Genomic DNA, 20,250 nt, shown 5'->3' with positions numbered 1-20,250 from the left:
CAAACAAGCCCTCATCACTCCCACTACAGCAGAACTTTTGCCATGGCGCTGACATTTTTAGTTCAAGAATTTTCAGCCCTTTAAAAACTCTTCAAATGAGTAACTGTCTAATGACACCAATGTAAGGAGGATTCAGGTCCTGTAAAGGACCCACTTTAAGTGAAGTGGGAAATTTAAAAGGTTTGAATGGGTTACACTGAGGCTGATCTCATCTGCTTGAAATGTGGCACTGTTGTCTCTCAGGGTTTGGGTCAAGGTGATGCGACGTGTCCTGTGACCTCACTTGTTTACGCTGCTGTTTCATGAAGATGAAGTATTGGATGCAGAAGTGTCTGATTGAGAATAACATAAAACAAAGTGCAATACTTTAAGTGTTAGTTCACCCAAACATGAAAATGTACTCATCATTCACTCACTCTCTTTCTTTTGCACAAAAGAACAACACAAAAGATATTTTGAAGAATGGCGGTAACCCAACAATGGCGGTACCCATTGACTTCTATTGTATAGACACAAAACCAGTGCAAGTCAATGGGTTCCACAGTTGTTCGGTTACCAACATTCTTCAAAATATCTCCTTTTGTGTTCTGCAGAAGAAAGAGAGTCAAACAGGTTTGAAATGACAAGAGGGTGAGTAAATGATAACAGGATTTTCAATTGATGATGAATGATCCCTTTTATAAAGAATACTGACCTTATTAATTGACATAAAATCATAATATATTTAGCTTTTTGAAATAGTTTTGATTGGTCTAGCCTGAATCAATCATACCTTTTTTAAGTATTTAATGTTCATTTGTCCGGTCTAATCGGATAAAAGGATGGTGCTCTCATCAAATGCTGATGCAATTGAGACTTCTTTCTAACACGGCAATCTGTCATGGCTGTTTTTGTTCTGCATTCTGCCCGTGGATCAGATTCACAGAGCTTCTGTTGTCTTGTTGGAAAAACAGAAGACAAAGAGATGACGGAAATGCGAGTTCCCCTCACAGATCGCTACAGTATGGGCAATGCCTGAAGACCATCACCACAAAGATCACATTCAGCCAGACACAATACGCTCGCACCCTCAGGGCCGGCACACATAATGCTGAAGGTCACAAAATCATTTGGGATGATTGATAAAATAGAGATACAGAGGAGAACTAAGAAGGTCATGGGTTTGATTCCCAAGGAAATGCATGGAGTGGGTAATGTATACCTTGAATGCAGCGTAAGTTTAGATTAAAGCGTATGCCAAATGTGTATATCTGAGAGAAGAGAGTCAATAAGATCCAGAGACCACTTACAAGTTCAATAGTTGTAAAGCATTGGAAGTGTGTAAGAATGGAAGGAGGGGATTGAAGAGTGTGTAGATGCCCTGTGGGTTTTAGCTTTTCTTTCAACTGTTTGCTGGCCTTAACGTGTAATGAAGCCTTATGCTTTTATTACCTCAGAATGAGCTATTTCTACCCCTTACATGAAATTCGCCATGTTGTTTCTACAGTAGCCCTAAAAGGACAAACTGCTCCACAGAGCGTGTTTTGTAAATACATTTTCTCCTTCGACAAAGAATCGAAACCGAAAATGTTATATCTACGTCAGCCTCCGTAGTGCATCGAAAGGGAGGGGAGGACACTGGACTTTTAAAAGCCTAAGTCTGGTTCAGAATGTTTTTAGCCTTTAGTTAGCTCTTTTTAGGAAAATAACTTTGCTTTCTACTGGAGCTGAAAGAGTCATTGGAAACTGTTTGTTGGAAAATGTTTCACTTTTTCCAAAAATTGTACTGATGAAACCCCTAGGGTGTTTTTTTTAAAGCTGGTGACGTCATGAGGAAATAAAAAGACAAGAAGCACAAGTTCCTCAGAATTCTCTGTGCCCATGTCTTCCGTTCACTGGGAAAGCCCCATTTGGAATGTGTTTATTCATCAGCATCACAGTTACTGTTTGTGTAGCAGGAACGTTTGTGAGACGAAGCCCTGGAGAAATTTCCCATAATTCTGACCTCCATTCATACAGAGACGCTCTTGTGATGCATTCCAGCATATACTGTGTGTGCATGAAGTTGTATAGACTACTAGGAGTTCATTAGTTTTTGTTTGTAGAATATAGATTTAATTTGAAAGTATACATTTATATTTATTCAGTTAGCAGATGCTTTTATCCAAAGCAGCTTACAAATGAAAGAGCATTTTGTCATAGAGCTAACAAAATGTGTAGGACTAAAGCTGAAGCAAGGAGAAAATGAACAACAGACAGGTTGAAAAGATAAGATAAGATCAGAAAAGGTGTGCCCTTACGAAACATAAATATATGGGAATATACTCCAAAATGTAATGCTATATATTAAAGGCATAGTTCATCCAAAAAATTCTGTCATTTACTCACCCTCAAGTTGTTCTAACACTGTATAAAATTCTTTGTTCTGTTGAACAAAAAAGAAGATATCTTGAAGAATGTGGGAAACTAAACCGTTTTGGGGCAATGTTGACTACCATAGTAGTTTTCTTTCCTAAGTCAATAGGGCCCCAGAACTGTTTGCTTACAAACATTCTTCCAAATATCTTTCTTTGTATTGAGCAGAACAACAAAATTTACACAGGTTTGAAACAACTTTAGGGTGAATAAATGATGGCAAAAACTATTTTTTGGTGAACTGTTACTTTAAATCATTTCCATGTATTGGAACCAAGTGCTTATATTGTTAAATATATTATGTCATTTTAATTTGTTAAATATATTACGTAGTTTAATATACAAGGGGAAATATACATGTATGGGAAAATATAATTTCTTTGTCTAAAGGTCTTTTCAGCTTGTCTGAAACATATTTTATATCTCCATCATATCTTAATATTGAGATGTTTAATTCCTCCTGTCCAAGTGCTTTGGATATTGTGGCACCTTATAAAAGCGTCCTAAGCCAAAAACAGAGCCCTGGTTAAATGATATCACGCGCTGTCAGATGCGAGTGCAGGAGAGCTGAACGTCAGTGGAAGAAAGACAAGCTGCAGGTGTCTTGAAATGTTAAAGGAGACCTGGAATAGATACCCAAAATCTGAAAACAAAATATTTATCAAATGTCATTCTTAATCACTCTCACAAACCTAAAGCACTTTTGTCCCAAAGATGTGGTTGCTCCTAGTTTTTTTAAAGGAGGTTTTTGATACCATTGGGCATATAGTTCAAAGAATTATTAATGGCAGTTTGCCATTTTATTGTCCACTGACTTAGGAGATTCAGCCATTCTTATGCTTTTAGATCTGACATCAGCATTTGACACCATTGATCATAATATCCTGCTCTCCCGGTTGAAACATGTTGTTGGCATTAAGGGTACTCCTTTGGAGTGGTTCAGGTCTTATCTAACTGACAGGACTCTTTCTGTCCACTTTAACGTTTTTCATTCCTCACCTGCTCCCCTCCCATGGGGTATATCTCAAGGCTCTATTCTCGGCCCTATGCTGTTTTCTCTGTATATGCTCCCGTTAGGGTCTATTCTCAGGAAATATAATATTTCATTCCATTGTTACGCAGACGACACACAAATTTATCTGCCACTTAAATGGGAAAATGCCAGTTCTTCTCTTTGATTGCCTCAGAGACAACAAAGATTTGATGGCTTGTATCTTTTTACATTTTAATGAGAGTAAGACTGAAATTATGATATTTGGCCCAAAACTTACAAACAAGATCTCTGACATTGAGCTGGGCCCTTTGCTTCCATATGTGAATTCCACAATTAAAAATCTTGGTATAATATTGGACATGGATTTTAAAATTGACAAACAGATAAACTCGGTAGTAAAGTCAAGTTTTTATCAGTTAAGGCTTTTATCTAAAACTAAGACTTTTTGTCATGATTTTGAAAGGCTTATACAAGTTTTTATTTCATCTCGCCTAGATTACTGTAATGCCCTCTATGTTGGTGTCAACCAGGCCTCTCTCTCACGTGTGCAGTTAGTGTAGAATGCTGCAGCTCGACTTTTAACTTGTACACTTCCTTACATGGCTTCCGGTCCATTTTAGAATTGATTTTAAGGTTTAAGTGCTTGCTTATAAATCCTTAAACGGCCTAGTCCCATTTTATCTATCTGATTTAATAAAACCCCATGTTCCATCCAGGTCTCTGAGGTCTGCTGACCTTATGTTGTTGGCAGTCCCTAGAGTAAGACTGAAGCGCAGGGTAGAGCGTGCCTTTGCTGTAGCTGCCCCTAAACGGTGGAATGCATTACCAGTGTCCGTGAGGATGGCCCCAACCTTGTCTGTGTTTAAAACTAGCTGCTGTTGTTTTAAATGTGCTTTAGAAATAAATTAAACTTGAAACTTGATAGTAGGGATATATAGCTTGCATCAAATCAGATGGTCAACCCCCCTTTCCAAAGTTCCTCACTTTCATTTTTGCCTCTATCCAGCAACAATGAACCAAGTATTTTTTATCAGTGTCTTGATTTTTTCATAGTGGGGAAGATATTTGTATACATTCACACACATATATCTTTACTCACTCGCTTAATTAGTAGAGCCACACCCAGATCATCATGATGTCATCAACCGAACATGGAGCTGTGCTTTTATTTGGAATAGCAGAAGACGGCAAAAATGGGACATTCAATATACATAAAGTTAAACATGCAAGTGTACACATTTATATATTATTTTATATATTGAATTACATAACATATATTTTTTCTTGTTTTACACATAGGTTGGTTACAGTCTCTGTAGCTGTAGTACGTTGCTAATGATGCATCAGTTGGTGATCGCAGCTATAAATCCCCTTCTTGTTGTCTTGTCTTGCATGAAGCAGATCTCTGTTACTCAATCTCTGTGACCGTTTTCATTCACACTCCCTTTTACTCCACCTCATTCCTGCCGTGTGTCTCCACGTCACTCTCACGCCCCCTCGATTTCTTACTCTTTCTCAGTCCCCCTCCATTCTCTCTCCCCTCTCACACACTTCAAAGAAGTACACCCACTCAAACGCAAACACTGGTATCCGTCGTGTCGTTCGGTGGCTTTCATTCATGCTTTAGCTGTGTGAGGTGACAGACCTCCTCAGGTAACGGCCGCGGTGCTGCCTCCCCCTCTGACTGTACGTGCTGTTCTGTTCTGTTTGGAGGACGAGAGCTAACTGGAATTACTAGACATTTGAAAATGAGGAGATCAGCTTGTAGAGTGAGTATTTGAATCATTTTTACAGTATTTTGAGTGAGTGACTTCCGAGTCATGTTACACAAGAGTGATTGTGGGTGTTTTTGTGCGGAGGACATCCCTTCTTGTTATATATATATTTGTGTGTGTGTACAGGTATTCATCACTGTGTGGGGTCCCCACAAAGATAGTAATACCAGGAGATTTTGACCTTGTGGGGAAATTTTTTAGGTCCCCATGAGCGAAAACAGCTTATAAATACAAAATTTGGGGCACATACGTTATGTGACGTTATGTGCCCCAAACTTAACTTCCGCTGGACCTCCGCAAAGAATCAATAACTGTTAAGTAGTATTAATTTAATTCAATACAATTAATATTCAAAATTAATACAAATTGATATGAATATAAATGAAATGTAAAATTAATTGTTAAATTATAACCACAGAACGGAAGTTAAAGCAACACTATAGAACTTTTGCACACGGGTCCCCTATGTGGTTGAAAAGCGCAATTGTCTGTTACCATTTTCGTAAATAATGTCGCTGTATAAGCTTCCCCGTGGGCAGCGCAATACACGTGAATTTGTTTACTAAGCTGACGGAACTGTCATATGCAGAAACGTTTTCGCACTCTTCCGCAGGCAGGGGATTGGCGGGGCTGTGTGTACCGACCCGAACACAGAACTTACAGAGTGTGTTTGTAGCTGCTATGAGGCTGCTCAGGTAGCAGTGGGAGTAGAATTCATCCAGTTAAGTGTTGTTCTACCACTGAAATAATTTTAGAGACGTTATATTAGGGTCAAAAAAACTACAAAGTGTTGCTTTAACTTCGGCACGCGTGTGCATCTGATGAAGCCGTCTATATGATCTTAAACACCTGTACTTCCTATGCCCGTGTGTCCAATCTGATGCGCCAGACCTCTTTGCTGAGTCGTCTTATACTGTTATACACATCTTAGAATCTTTCCAACAGAATGAAGATGTGAAATGCAGGTAAAGTGCACTTGAAAAAAGCATTGAAAATGCTTCCTCATTAACGCTGCTTTGTTTTCAGAAGGTTAAAGGCAGGAGAGACCTCAGAGGTGACAGTAACGAGAAACTAAGGAAGCTGAGAAATGCTGCTGGAGAATGACTAATCATATCAGAGCGCTCGGAGACGGCTGTGTGGGTTGGCCTGTACGCTCATTAGAGTTCTGCAGGGCATCTTGATTCACCGTCGCTCGCCGTTAGAGGCACTGCGATTCACTTCCTGATGTGGGCGGATTTTTCCTATCAGCCCTGTGCTCTGAGAGCCAGAGGGTGACGTGATTGACGGCCCCGTGAGCGCGATGCTGTGGGTGGTTTGGAAGAGGGAGCCGTTCCACTTGTTCTTCTGTGAATGTCAATGAATGAAACTCTCGTCTTTCTTTGTGTAAGGTTACTACGGAAGTCCTGAGTGGTGAAATTCAGCAGCTCGCTTTAAGGAAATCACTATTTGTCCAATAACTAGTTAGTTGATTTGGGAGATTTGCTGTTTCAGTCTCAATGACAGTGTGGTGTGTTTTAGCTGTTCAACATTTTGCATGGTGAAATCTTTGTTGAAAAGTTGCATCTTTAAATTTATGTCTCGAAAGCTGATTTTTTTCAGTTTGCTTGTTTTTTGCATGTCTTGTCCCATGAGCGCTTGGGATTTCAGGAGAGTATTAAGTTAAACATAGGTAAACGCTTAAAAACGCCAGCGTTGTGATCCATTCCAATGTGCTCCGTCTAGCTGTTTTTAACAGAAGGCATTTTGTGTGAAGGCATCTGATCAGGTAAACCTAAAATCAGTCTTATTCAGTGCTTCATGTTTTCGGTGATGATTAGACTTACCCACATACTGTTACTATAGTCTCCATTCAAGTATTCCTTTCTGTAAAAATGCTAAACGAATAAAACGCCCATAAAATTTTGTTAGTTTTTGTGACATGCATACCTGCTTAGCACCTTGGGCTGCTAAAACTAAAAACCTGCTGACCTCATCTTTCCGTGCTGAACTTTATTTAAAGCAAACTTGCTTGCAGATATAAGACTTAAGCCGTCGTGCCTTCATGACTGTAGTCTGAAGGTTGTTGAGGTAAACCGAACAGTTTGTGAAGTTAAAAAGTTTGTGGTGCTGTTTCTTGAAACATGCATGTTGAGATTAGCCCCAGATAACTGCAACACCGTGTTTATTCAGATTCAGATTCAATTTATTGTCATTGCACATGTACAAGTACAAGGCAACGAAATGTGACCTCTGCATTTAACCCATCCAGAGAGTAGTGAACACACGCACAGCAAGTGGTGACCACACGTACACCCGGAGCAGTGGGCAGCTATCACTGCAGCGCCCGGGGAGCAAGTAGGGGTAAGGTGCCTTGCTCAAGGGCACCTCAGTCGTTACCCGCCGGCCCTGGGAATCGAACCGGCAACCTTCTGGTCATGAGTCCGACTCTCTAACCATTAGGCCTAGGTTTAATTTTTCTTCAGGCAAACACTTGAGAAGACTTAGCACAGTATATAGCATATGAATAGGTTTTGGAGCTTGGTAGCCCCAGTCCCATTTATTATTTGACAAAATAGCCAAGATGTTTTACTTTAAAGAGAAAGTTCACCCAAAACTGAAAATCCTGTGATCATTTACTCACCCTCTTGACATTTCAAACCTTTTTGACATTCTTTCTTCCGCAGAACACAAAAGAAGAATGTTGGTAACTGAACAACGGCGGTACCCATTGACTTGCATGTGTCTATACAATAGAAGTCAATAGGTACCGTCGTTGTTTGGTTACCAACATTCTTCAAAATATTTTCTTTTGTGTTCTACAGAAGAAAGTTTCATATCATGTCATGCATATGCATGTTGCTTTTTATATATAGTTTGAATTTTTTTGTTTGGCTAGTGTTACAGTTTGACTGTGTATTCAAGTCGAAGTGAAAATTTGTTTTATGCTCGCCGGGGGGTTGATTTTGTAGCCTGCATGCATGTTGAACAAGTGATTATTCCATCAAAACAGGAGGATGTTGCACAGGGATGGTAACCAGCACGGTTCAGAGGGGTCGTGACATCTTTCCCCCCATGATCTTCAATGAGTGTTGATGTTTTTGCTAGCACAGGTGGGATGGTGAGGTGCGCCTCTCACTCCTGCCGCGTGACATTCAGGAGGGGCCTGCTGGTGGCGTGGGCCGACGGCACCGCCTCCTCAGTTTGAACATGTTGAGGTCCCAGCAAGTGAACATGAGGGGTCACGAGATGCTACCACTGGCAGACGGAGGTCAGCCTGTTTATCTACTTCCTCTTGCCGGCGTGCCACTACACTCAGAGAGGATGCTGGGGGACAAATTTAGACCTCCAGCTCACCCTCCATCTGCCGCGGCTAGCTGTGGGCCTGTCTCCATGGGAACCGGAGCCAGGTTGCCAAGTGTAAGAGCTGGAACGAGAGGCACTAGTTCTTACCGAGCGTTTATCCATCATTCTGCTCAACTAAAAATAAAACATTTGCACAATTCTAATGGATCCATCAGTTTACGTGATAAAGACAATTAATAGTTTTTTATATGCAGTAATTTTGGATTATTACGATTATGTAAGAGCCCTGTGGTCAGTCATTTTGCAAGTATTGTTCATTATTATACAAGCAAGCGTTAGACAAAATAAGACCCTTGATTCAAGGTGGTCTTCTTATTTACAACGTTCTCAACAAGCAGTCACGTCGCCTCTTGAATCTGCTGTCAACAACCTTCCATTTACTTCTGTAGAACCCACGTTCTACACCAATAGGGTTTGCTCAGCTGGAAACTTCGAGAAAGAGCCATCCGCGTTCATCTTGCAATTAACGTATGATTAACACGACTACATTTCTGTGATCAGATCAGCCGGGTTGTCAACCAGGACAGTGGGAAGCAGAGAAAAAAAGTTGTTTTGCCTTGTCTGGAAGCTTCAGTGAAAAAGGAGAAATGCTTGACGGTTTTTGAATGTGTTATTACATGCAGTCAAGCAAATGTATGTTTTGTGAAGTATTCAACATCCAATGGTAGGTCACCGAGTTACTGTAGTGATTCATGATCCAGATCAGATTACTGTGCCAGTAAATCTTGAAATCAAACCTAAATGACTAAACAGGGTTAGGGATTTGAACAAAGCCGTCCCACAGCAAGTGTGAGCAATAGTAGGAGCAAGCTTTTCTTCATTTAGATTTGTAGTCAGTGTAACACAGTTTGTTACGGAGCACTACAGATTTTTTTGGATATGAAATAAAAAAATCAGATATGATTTTTTTTAGACGTACTATGGCACAAATGGTATCAAAACTATTATATAGACACTATAGGATTGTTTTCCTCATTTAAAATGCACATAAACTGTAAGTGTAGCAGTAAAGGGCAAGTTAAGGTCGTGCATAGGACCATAGGACCTCTACGCCATAGGCAACGTGCCGGTTTTCCTTTATACTTGTGCGTCGACAGGCAATGACCACTAGGCGTCAGTGTCCACGCGTGTGTTGCTTGTGTAACCAAGACAAGCGCCGAAGAAGAAGCAGCTGTTTGTAGTGATGGGAATTTTGATTCAATTTGAGTGATTCGTTCTTTTACCAAAATGATTCGTTCAGACTCGTTCACCGATTCGTTCAGTGACCATTTCGTCATATATTACATACTGTACATACGCACGCCAGGAGGTGGCGAAAAGTAGTGTCTTATATGTAGTACAAGTAATTTTAATAACGTGTTTGTATAATTGTAATGTATATTATGCTACAATATATCATATTTTGTTGTTGTTGCGAACGAGAGTGACTCACATTACCTCGTTCACCAACGAGATGTCTGATTTGTATGTCAGATGACTGACTAGTTCAGTGAAGAGGCGTATTCGTTCAGTAGCTCAGACCAATGATAGCGTTTAAACATCCCGCACTCAGGGACTATTGGCTCATGCTCAGTCAGTCTTTCCCAGAAGGACAGGGATCCCAGAATCGGGTGCAGATTAAAAGTGCCTGACGTGACTGATTTCTCATATTTAATTAAAGCAACACGTAAACAACAGCAGTATTAGCAACAACAAACTATTTGCATGCGTTAGCATGTTTGAGTGTCATGAATGTGTCATTCACTTGTATTATTGTAAATATGATTATATAAGTACATGCTTATAACAAACAATGCTATACTTTCATTAGGAAAAACAACTTTTTTTCTACAAATCCCTGTTAAATCATCATGTTTGTAAAATAGTACATTTAGGTTTTTAAATTGTAACTATCGTTTAAGCATGATATTTACAGTACAGCCATTTGTATTGGCAATGTAAGAAGACAAAGTACACCAAAAAGATGGTTACTACCTTTACTATATTAAAACCAAGGTTAATTTTCGTAAGTGTCTTTTCATTGTGTCCATTTCTGTACTTGTTGAACGAGAGACCTCCTCTTTCATTTCGTTCACGAAATGAAAGCATCTGCCAGTCCACTCTGTATTTTACAGCATAACCTGTACGAATAAAACTCCAGCCAACTTTAAAAAGGTCAAAGGTGACGCCAACTCGACTGGGATTCTCCCTTTGAAATGTCCTGCAGACTCTTGCAGCTTGTGACCAATCATTTGGTAATCAGTATGGCACTGACAGCAAAGCCATCTCTAAACAAACGTCCATGAAAATAAATCTCCATTTGTTTTACAAGTCTCTTTTTTTAACGATGCATTATGATTTGCAACCAGGCACATCCTTACTTTGTCTCTTCCGATGGATCCCACCAAAATCTGACTGATGCAGACTTCATTCACCTTTTGAAATGGGTGTAAACGCTTTAATGTCCCAAACTTGGTCCCCCAGAACATCGTCCCTTCCGTAACCCACCCTCTCTCTTGCTTTAGGCTGGCATCAGTGTCTTCGCGAGGGGAAAGGGAGGGATGGGGCTTCTGTCTTTTGACACCCGCCAGGCAATTTCCTGAAACCCTGAGCTCCGATCCGATTGGTTGGCTTTCCACGGTGCCAAGGCCCCCAAATTTCGCCCCTTTACCTTAACTCACTGCTCCAGGTCTACATCCCCTCCCGTCATCTTCGGTCTGAAAATGAGCGACACCTGGTTGTTCCATCACAGCGAGGCACCAAATCGCTTGCAAAAACCTTTACTCATTCGGTTCCCCTATGGTTGAATGAACTGCCAGCCTCCACACGAACTGCAGCATCCTTCACAACTTTCAAAAAACAGCTCAAAACATACCTGTTCCGCATTTATTTGACTAACCAATAACTGTCTATGTCTTGTGTCTAAAAGAAAAGAAAAATCTTGTTGTTCATTCTCTCCCTTGCTTACTCCAGCTGTAATCCTACTATAGTAGAATGGCCTTGTAAACTAACGGTACGGTTTAGCGTGTTGACAAAATGTTTATATGCTCTCCTACTCGCAAGTCGCTTTGGATAAAAGCGTCTACCAAATGAATAAATGTAAATGTAACTTTGATTTAGTCGCAACATTCTCATCATCGCATTATTGTTTTGCTAGTCTGTTATTATGCTACACAGTAGATTCTTTTAATAAGGAATGTTAAACTTGAACGGTAGGGTTTGTCTGTGCGTACTGTGTGTTTGAACGTGTGAAGACTTACTGTAGTCTGGTTATAAATGTCGTAATGGTAGTCCCCCAGTCCAACGGATCGCACATAGACAGTCATGAATAATTCACTGCGCTCTCCCCATCCGAACTCTCTTATTCGGCCTGTTTAAGAGGCACATCAATAGCGTGTCGGAGATCATTAAGCTGCATCGTACTGATCTTGGACGTATGAACAGACATCCATTGCAGGGAGACAACAACATTGTCTCCTGTCTAGATTTCTCTCTCGCTCTCTCTTTATTAATGGCTTTGTGTCGGCTAGTTTATATCTGTAATAATAATACAAATGTAAATGCCAACAACCCCCTACAAAGTAATAACCTGCAGATCAAATTGATTTATTATAAATGTGTGCTTCTGTCATTTGACGAAGGAAAATATATACCAATGTCATGAATAACGATGTAGCTGTAAGTGTTGTTATAGCTTAGATAATTGCTTGCTGTTGATAAAAAATAAAGCAGTCTGTAAGCAATGCTTACCTCTGCTCTGAGAAAGCTCATTAAATTGTTGCGCATCACTCGGCCCGCAGCAGATGTTTGGGAAGCAAACTCGGTCAAGAATCTGTCAAGTTATTTCAAGTTTCAAGTTTTTTTTCTCCTCACTGTTTCCTTGTTGAACACCACTTAATGAAATCTAACGCTGAGGCGCGCTGTGTATTTTATTGCCAAGATTTTGCCATTCGTGAAGTTCAGATATGATTTTCAGGGATTTTCAAGGCAGTCTTGTATTGCTTAGTGATTGTGAACATCTGAGGTGATCCGGTTCTCTGTCAGACATGTACAGTACAACGTATGTATCTAATGCACAGTGTTGGGTAAGTTACTCTGAAAAATTAATTACTAGTTACTAATTACATATTCATTAGTGTAATTAGATTACTGTACAAGTTACTCTCTCCAAAAAGTATTTAATTACTTATTACTAATTACTTTCTATATCCTATCAACCTTGATTAGTTAAGTGATTCAAGGATAGACATAAAACGGCTCTTTTAATTCATTCAAATAATTAATATAAAACTACATAAAGTATTTTTATTAACTGACCAAAGTATTACAAATGTGTGAATTATATATTAAAGCACAGATTTTAAAGTTAGACTTTGAATTTTGATGTTAATTCCACTATTGCACACACATATATTAAACAAAGTATTTTGTTTAATTACATCAGAAGTAACTGTAATTAAATTACAGACAAAATAAGAGTAATCCCTTATTTTACTTTTTCAAGGGAAAAGTAATTAAATTACAGTAACTAATTACTTAGTAACTAGTTACACCCAACACTGCTAATGCACAACCAAAAGGAGCATGGCAATTTATGTCTCTGTAATAGAGAAGTTAGTTTAAAGTGCTAACACTGCTCTGTTTTTAAAACAAGTAGACGTATTTATTCAGAGACATGTTTATTTGACACTTTTAAAAATGTATCTCGCCTTTATTGTCACATCACCAAAACACAGAAATGTAGTGGTGGGTGAAAATATGATAATATGCTAAATTTACACGAGGCAAAGAATCAAATTAAATACAGAATAATGAATGACACAAAGCGAAATTAAGTGTTCGTATTTTCATGTAGATAAATGTCAGAATTGTGACCTTAGACTTCCAGTCAGTGTTCCAGGCTTGACATCACACAGTCTGCCTTTGGCTTTTAGTCAAAATCTCAGTGAGGTCTTACCGTACAATCTGTCCACCAGACAAACACGACAGAAAATAATCGGGCACCTGGAACACTGAATTATTCACTGAACAGCAGTTTGAGAATTTGACCGTCATCTCAGGACACTTGAAGACGGGGGTTGTTGAATGAAGTCCCTTTTGCGGATTTGCAGATTTTTGTGTTTTAAGGCACCACTGAAATATGCGTCCCAATTCGCATACTCTCCGTCCTAAATAGTATTCGAAATAGAATTAGTATGTCCCAAATCATAGTATGCTGAAATGAATATTCTCAAAGTATACCCGGATGGTCTACCATTTCCGGTGAAAATTCGAAGTGTGAATCCACGGACACTTAACGGCTGATATTACCCACAACTCACCACGAGAGGGCGGAGTTTAGTGGCGCTACACTGCATTAATAAAATTAAATAAAAGATGCTTTGCTAAATCAATAAATGTAAGTAAACAGTAAACATTACATACGAAATAATGCATGAATGAATACATAAATGCAAGGAAGAGCTGTATTTTGATGTTGGTGATGTTGGATCGCAGTGTCGTCTAGGCAACAACGGCCACTTCCGTTTCGCATTAGTGCGCGCATACAGTTTTGCTTCGCACTAAAATGTATATGCTTTTCAATAACAAAAGCAGTACATACTTTAAGGGCATAGTATAAGTAGGCGAATTGGGATGCAGCATATGTTTTGCTCAAGTTTACTTGAGTGCTTAAGTTTCCGCAGTTTTGTGTACTTTAGAAGTACTTAAGAGCAGCCTTTCTTTCACCACTTTCATGTTTTGACATAATGTACTGAATGAAATGAAATCTCAGCTTCTGAGCTGTGTTCCTTTGTTGTGTTATTTTTTGTTTGTTTGTTTTTTATGCTGAAAGCATCTTTTTACAAAGTTTAGGTTAGGTGTCCAGACTGTCCACTGGCATATTGTCTGACTCTGTGCATAAAACAGCTTGTGAGTTTAAAAAAGAAATACCGTAGTCAGCGAAATGAGGCAATTTCTTTTTGTTTATAGTTAGAGGATTACTTTGAACCCAATGGATCCACACCAGCTTGGATCATTTTTCAATTCTCAGGCTGTACAGTATGTCCAGGCCAAATATTTATTTCGGAGCATTTAAAGCATTTTTCATTGTTAGCTTGCATTTTGTGTTTTTACTTTTTCTTTGCTGAAACGCTTATTCAGTACCATGTTCTGTTCACAAAGTAAATGTGTACATGCTCTAATAAATTAGCCCCCAAAATGTTTTGGATGTTATTTGGATTAATAGTCACAAATGTTTCTATATAATTAAAGCTGCATTATATGACATGTCAGGTTATTTCCACAGCTTCATGTATGAGTTGACATGCAGTTGACTATTTTTACATGCACCCTTATAATGTAATTACAATTAAATTGAGGCAAAAGTGCTGTTAAACTAAACGCAATACTTAAATCAAAATAATGCAATTGGGCTCATAAACATGGCAAGCATAATCGTAGTAAAAGTGAAGATCTTAAATTGTTAAATCTGGCCTAAATCTGAATTGTGAGTCATCAGTTGAATCTGACAGACAGTTCATTCACTGAATTGTGAATGACTCACCAAATTGCTAAGTTATTCAATCCTAATTTTTTGCATATTTTGTTACTCTTGGTTAACCGTGTACGGTTTTAATACTATAATAAATGAACACTGTCAACAGTTAAGCACCCTAAAGTAGGGTAAAGTTAGGTAATGTGACTTAATATAATATGATGTCTTGTTTAATTCTTCTCGATAAGACGCATCCCTGCCCACACACACAACAACTGGAAGTATAATGTTTTTATTATACCTCAAGATGTTATTTGTTTTCTACAAAGTTTGTATTACAATAATTCAAGCTTACTCATTTTAATATTTCATAATGTTTGGATTTTATACAAGGCTGCTTTTGTCATGTAGACTTCAGTTCATTTCGTCATGCATTTTTTTGTGTGGTTTTGGCCATTACTGATCATAAACATCATTTTGACTGTTTTTTGTTTCTTTTCAGGATCAGTGAAGTTCTAAAGTGTGACTAGCTGAGGACGACAGACAAAATAGGACTTTACACAGAGAATGTTTCTCAACAGCATCTCGAAGACATTTTTTGTCAATCTTTTTTGCAAGGCATCAGCCCAAAAGTGAAACAATGATGAATTTTGCCAAGGCAGTTTTTGAAAAGGAGAGGAGGCATTTAACGCACAACCAGCACTCGCATATATGGCGGAATCACACTGACACTGTTTAACTATGTCTTTTTCAGTTAAGACATCTGTTATCTGTTACATTATTTATGGCATAATATGATTAGCCTCCCATCTAAAGTGAGAATAAAGCCTATTTCCTATCAAAGGAGTATTTGATGCAATGACGTTCAACAGTTTGGTGCTCACAGAAGCATTCCTGCATCCGTGAAGCCTCCTCCCCGCATTCTATGGAGGCAGAGGAGTACAGGTCGGCTGATGAGGAGCAGTCCAGTGGTCAGCAGCAGGCTTCGTTGGGGGCACAGCGGCCTCCATTACAGCAACAAGCTACCTCGCGAACTATACATGAATCACATGGCCGCCATCAACACAAGCAGTCAAAACGCTCTGAAATGCTCAAAAGGCAGAAACAGCAGCAACAGTCACAGGCGAGTGGGCCATCTTGGCAGCTTTCAGATGTTCCTGGTCCTTCAAGAGGCAGCTGTTCTGTCCCAGGAGATCCATCTTCTCAAATTCCTAATGTTTCTCAAACTCAATCTCTGCCCAGTCTGGAAGTACAGGAAGGCACCCCAAGTAGGCGAGAACGCAAACCGCAAAAGCCAGGAAAATATGTGTGCACATACTGCGGCCGTCCTTGTGCAAAGCCCAGCGTCCTCCAAAAACACATCCGATCCCACACGGGAGAGAGACCCTACCCTTGTGTCCCATGCGGCTTCTCCTTCAAGACCAAAAGCAATCTGTACAAGCACCGCAAATCCCATGCACATCGAATTAAAGCAGGAATGGCCTCGAGTCGTGAGGAGCCCAGTTTTAGTGGGCCTGAGGGTGGAGCCTTGGGAGATGAGCAAGAAGGCACGGAAGGAGAAAGTACAGGTTCAGAAGATGAGACTGGGCAACACCAACCATCTACCTCACAGAGCAGGCCAACTCTGAAGAAAGGTTGCAAGGTAGAATTGTCATTCATAGAGGAAGGTCCCCAAGCTGAGGATTCACAGGCGGTCAAGCAGAGGTTAGCAATGAGGCTAAGTGAGAGAAAGCGAACTCCCAGGACGTCTTCAGATGAAACCCGTTCTTCACTAGGTCCAGGCAGTAAGGGCAGCACAGAATCTGGCTATTTTTCTCGGTCTGGAAGTGCAGAGCTCTCGCAAGTGAGCCCACCAAATGCTAGTGCTAAAACGTATGCCGAGATCATTTTAGGAAAGTATGGACGACTAGGACAACAGCAAAGGCTTCCTCAGCAGCAGCTGCAGTTATCTTCTTTAGGTCAACATGAAAAATCAATCCCTTTCAGTGTTCCCAAGACGCAAGTCATCGAGCATATAACCAAGCTAATTACTATAAACGAAGCCGTAGTAGATACAAGCGAAATCGATAGTGTCAAACCAAGACGTTCCTCACTCTCCAGGAGAAGTAGCAATGAGTCTGTTAAGTTATCTTCACCAAAAGAACCCTTTGTTTTTGAACCCAAGGGGGACATCACAGGTTCTCGTGGTTCTGCTGTTCAACTTATTCCTGGTAGTTTTCCAGGTGAATTGTCAGGTTCATACTTAGCTGAAACAGAGACACTAGCTAGTCAAAGCTCCAGTGCTGTTCTTTACAGGAGTCAGTCAGTGCCATCCTCTGGAGATGCTTCTGATCCAGCTTCACGTCGCTTTCGTCTCAGTCATTCTTTTGATGAGCAGCAGACGGTGAGGGTTAGCTCACACCAACGAATGTTACGACGCCAACCTGCTATTGAGGTGCCAGTTGGAACAGAGCTCATTATAGAGGATGCAGGCCCTTCTTCCAGATTAAAACAATTAGAGTCAGGAAGGAAGCAAGAAAAAGAACTGCACCTATACGAGTGTGAAATGTGTGGGACTCATTTAAAAAAGCCAGATGCTTATGCAGCACACAGACTTGTGTGTATGAGCAAGTCTCAGCTTGGTGCTAGAAATGAAGAAAGCGGTTCTTTTGAAGATCATCCGCAAATTATGAGCTACAAGTTTAAAGCCATGGCCATGGCAGTGCGCAAAAGGAAAAAGAAAGAAGAGAGTCTTGAGGAAGATCCTCCCAGTCCAGGTCCAGCAGCTGTGTCTTTCAGCAGCCACCTCCCATCAGTGTTAGGCAGTATTGATAATCAGGGCACACACAGTGAGCTAGAAAGAAGGGGTTCCTGGAAAGAGATTTCTGTTATCCAACATACTAGATCTTTTGAAAAGCAGGAAAGTATCTCTATGGCAAACCAGGAAGCAGAACTAGAACATGAGCCAGCACAGGAGCCAAAACCAACATCTAGGTTAATACGTCAACCCAATATTCAAGTGCCAGAAATCTTAGTCACAGAAGAGCCAGATGCTGAAATGATCTCACCTCCAGCGATCTCCAAAGAGCCAGAGAAGGTAGAGGAATTCCAATGGCCTCAGCGCAGCCAAAGTTTGGCTCAGCTCCCTGCAGAGAAGCTACCACCAAAGAAGAAGCGTCTTCGTTTGGCCGAGGCAGCTCAGTCATCGGGTGAATCTAGCTTTGAGTCAGTTTCTCTACCACACAGCCCAAGCCAAGAGAGTAACATTTCCCACGCATCTAGTCGTTCTGCATCTTTCGAGGAAACAGGAAAGCCAGACTCTGAGATGCCGACGGGCACCTGGAGCTCCCAAGGGTCTCACATGCTAACTGTTCCGCCAAGTCATCACCAACAACATCATTCACATAGGGAAATGCGCCGCTCGACTTCTGAACAGGCACCTGTGAGTCCTCAACACCCTGCACATGTAGAAGAAACAAGGAGTAAATCTTTTGACTATGGTTCCCTCTCTGTGGAGCGCACTTCTGCAACATGGAAGGAAAGGAGGAAATGTCTCTTGGTGAAGCATGCAACACTTGGTGAACCTGACCAGGAGGAGTCATCTTCTACTTTTAAACCCGCTGTGTGTCAGTCCTTCCTTGGTCATCCTCCATTCACAATCACAGAGTATAGAATGGGAAGCAAGACCGCTAGGCTTAGCTCAGAGCATGTCGGGAAGACCATGCAGCTTGTCCAATCCCCTCTTTCCCTCCCGGCAACAGTTTTTCCCCTCCCGCAGACAAGCCCTGACATTTGTTCCCATAGTCAACTCACCCGATATCCCCCTGTCACTACAGCAATATCTGAGATACTTTCCACTCAGATGTTTCAGCAAGACTTTATTTACAAACCACCTCAGATACATCAAAGACCCCTTGAGTATGTAGAAGAACGCCTTGGCCTTTCCCTACAGTCAGTGTCCACTTTATTCCCCACACAATCAAGTGATGTAACTCCGGCTGTTTGCTTTCCTGTACCAGGTGGTTTAACTGTTCAGGTCCCTTCAGGACCTCTTTTCAGGGAGTCTATATCATCACCTTCATCCTTGCAGTGTCCAAGTCATTCAGAACAGCAGCTAGTCATTCCCCACACTCCCCGTCCCATTATTGCTCCATGCTTTCAACAGCTTGCACCAGTGGTGTCTCTTGTAGTGCCTGTGCGTTTACAGACTCACATTCCTACCTATGCTAGTGCCATGTATACAACCATCTCACAAATTTTAGCCACGACACAACATCCAGTCTGCTGCACAGCCATGGTCATTATGGGTAAGCTGGAAGAAGACAAGCTTCAAAGATCTTATCTTAGGCTGCCATCGCCTAACCCGAAGAGCTATATTCCTCTGCCGCTGCCTCTTGAGTATGGAGCAGGAACTTCATCTGATGACGGCTGTGGTCAGCTCGGTGCTGGAGGAAGTAAGCGAATGCTGTCGCCTGCAGGTAGTCTAGAGCTTAGTCTAGAGGCACAGCGGCAACAAAAGCGAGTGAAAGAGGAGGAGGAAAAGGAGGAGGATGACAAGGAAGACAATGATAATAAATGTGATGAGAAATCTCCGGAAGGGAATCGAGGAACCAATATGCATAGGTTGACAGTGGAGACTGTGGGCAAGGGAGAAGATGCAAGACAAGAAACAGGAGTAACTATAAAAATAGGCAAGCAGGACGTAACCGAGCACAAAACAGAACCTTTAAATAAGGATGAAAGGAAAGATGTAGGACACAAGTATGTTTCAAGGGTAACAAGTCCAAAAAGAGCCATGGACCCCTCATATCCCACTTTGCATACCACTACATCTGTCAGCTGGTGCTATCTAAACTACACCAAGCCTAACCCATCTCCACACCGAGATTCGACTTCTGTTTATTCCTCATGGAGCATTAGCATGCATAACCCCAATCTACCCGGCTTATCCACTAAAACGTTACTGTCTCTGCTGCACTCCAAGCAGAAACATAGTGCTGAGACATACACTATGGCTACAGCTCCATCACCAAGCACTGACAAGTCGGAACATACAGAAAGTGGCAGCAAGAAGACCAGTGAGTCAGAGGTAACCATCACTGGAATTTTCCATTTTTAACACAGCACTAAAAACACTAAAAAAAGTTCTGTATGTGCGTGCGTTTTTGTGCATATAAATATACACGCGACACACATATATTATATAAACACAAACATTTATTTTGGAATCGATTAACTGCACATAATTGAGTTGACAGCACTACTTTTTTATAGTGTATTGTATTTATACCGTGTATTGTTGTCTGCCGCAT

General features: G+C 40.7%; 1 protein-coding gene across 2 annotated transcripts in view; it reads left to right on the top strand.

The window, feature by feature from the left end:
• LOC130558508 (transcription factor HIVEP3) overlaps window positions 1-20,250 on the top strand; it is a 57,853-nt gene that overhangs the window by 30,015 nt on the left and 7,588 nt on the right. Inside the window, exons 1-2 of one of the 2 annotated variants that reach the window (XM_057340955.1) lie at window positions 4,734-5,157; window positions 15,462-20,027. In XM_057340955.1, the coding sequence (XP_057196938.1) occupies window positions 15,885-20,027 (4,143 nt within the window). In that variant the 5' untranslated portion in view covers window positions 4,734-5,157; window positions 15,462-15,884. Of the gene's footprint in view, window positions 1-4,733; window positions 5,158-15,461; window positions 20,028-20,250 lie in introns of those variants that run through there. The other variant, XM_057340954.1, reaches the window with a different exon arrangement.

Source organism: Triplophysa rosa, linkage group LG8 (genome assembly GCF_024868665.1).
Source record: "Triplophysa rosa linkage group LG8, Trosa_1v2, whole genome shotgun sequence".
In the NCBI taxonomy this organism is placed as follows: domain Eukaryota; kingdom Metazoa; phylum Chordata; class Actinopteri; order Cypriniformes; family Nemacheilidae; genus Triplophysa; species Triplophysa rosa.
This window is presented reverse-complemented; position numbering and strand designations above follow the sequence as displayed.